The following is a 1,647-nucleotide window of genomic DNA, read 5'->3' as shown; positions in this document are numbered from 1 at the left end:
GCTCCGGACCTGAGATCTTGGAGTCTGCTCCCCTTAAATCGCTCCCTAATTTTGTCCTTTCGAATGTAATCATGGTTAGATTGAGAGGCCAATCCATTGCCATGGATGAAGTTCCAAAATCAACCAATTTGCTGGTTTCATGCACATTCTGGCAGTGAGGTTGGGGGCAAAATCTGATAAGTAATGCCAAATTCCTTTCTTTCTTTCTTTCTTTTTTTAAAGAAGAGATGAAAGAAATGCAAACATTACCCAACAGTGCTGGCCTATGTTCAAATGTCTCCGCGCAGTGTATGCTACATCTACAACACACGAGCCTATGTTCAAATGTCTCCGCGCAGTGTATGCTACATCTACAACATGATTCTAAATTTAGCATGAAATTAAACATGGTGCCCCAAGACTACCAAATAATTTTTCAAACAAGTGTCTGCGATTCATAACGGGTGGAAGCACTCTCCCACCCCTAAGTGAAATAAGAATCGAATTCCAAGCTTAAGATTGTGAAATTGCAACCTCGTGAATAGAGAAGCTTTATGACCCAAAAGAGCTAATTTAGAAATAAACATTCATTCATATTTCCTTTTTGGGTAAGTGACATTTATTCAAATTAGCCCCCAAATGTAATGTAACCATTTTTGTTACTATAACAGATGATACATGAATTTCTTCCAAATCATACATGTATTATTCGATCTGGGCAACAAATATTTCGTACAAATATGCCAGAAAAATAGAGAGGCGGTACTGCGAATCGCAAACTTCAAATCCCACTTTATTCTCTTCTTTTTCTGATTTTTCATTTGCAAACTATAGAAAGATTAATCCAACAACTCGAAAAACTTACAAACTCCTTCAAATTTAATTAATGATCATAAAATTATGGTCGAAACTTTTGCCTGCAAGACTGGCACGTGATCTCCATGCACGCAGAGTCGACCCGGCGAGTTGCCCTCTCCTTCATCCTCTCCGCCTTGTCGACTTCCTCCCGGGCCCTCTCCCACACGTGCCTCGCGCGTGCAAACTCCGTCTGCGCCAGCTCCATCTCCCGCCTCGTCATCTCCCTCACACGCTCCGCGTACGCCTTCTCAACCGCCGCCAGCCGGATTTGCTCGGCTGCCTGCCACCTCATCGCCTCCGCGTGATTGGCCGAAGGCGGCCGAGTAATTGGCCTCACGCTGATCGACAGTTGGAGGTCTAGCGACGGGCCGTCGTAGGAGGAGTGATGATCCGATGCCGTTGATCTGAATTTCATCGGGGATTCGGACGGCCATGACGGTATCTTGGAGGAAGAAGCAGTGCCTTGTGGCGAAGGGAGGAGCTGAAGTTCCTTGTGATCATCGTCTTCCATTGAAGAGGAGAAAGTGTGGAAGGGAACTGAGATAGGACTAAGGTGGTGGGGTGGCAGAATTTGTGTCCATATATATACACAAGGATTACAAGCCTCAATTCCCAAAATGCCCATGACTTCCATGCAAAATGACTTAAAAACAGCTTAAATATCATAAAATGACAAAAATACCCTTTTTCCTTTTTTTGTGTATTATGTAGAGAGGAACGCTTCAAGGTGGAGCACTTAATTTGCACACTCTTGTGGGTAAATTTTTGGTGTATAGACCCTCTCCTGCTTGTTAGAGCATCCGCAATAGT

At 43.8% G+C, this 1,647-nt stretch overlaps 1 protein-coding gene across 1 annotated transcript; it reads right to left on the bottom strand.

Moving 5' to 3' along the window:
• Nucleotides 1-621: 621 nt before the first annotated feature.
• Nucleotides 622-1,408, bottom strand: LOC131335169 (zinc finger protein SHOOT GRAVITROPISM 5). Its single transcript, XM_058370413.1, has one exon. The coding sequence runs from the start codon at nt 1,346-1,348 to the stop codon at nt 878-880; it is 471 nt and encodes a 156-aa protein (XP_058226396.1). The 5' UTR covers nt 1,349-1,408; the 3' UTR covers nt 622-877.
• Nucleotides 1,409-1,647: the final 239 nt, after the last annotated feature.

Source organism: Rhododendron vialii, chromosome 8a (assembly GCF_030253575.1).
Source record: "Rhododendron vialii isolate Sample 1 chromosome 8a, ASM3025357v1".
NCBI lineage: Eukaryota > Viridiplantae > Streptophyta > Magnoliopsida > Ericales > Ericaceae > Rhododendron > Rhododendron vialii.
The sequence above is the reverse complement of the archived record's forward strand: the minus strand, read 5'-3'. Positions and strand labels throughout refer to the sequence as shown.

Coding starts and splice junctions, on each gene's coding strand:
- LOC131335169 (XM_058370413.1), bottom strand. CDS start 1,348: ATGGAAGACGATGATCACAAGGAACTTCAGCTCCTCCCTTCGCCACAA.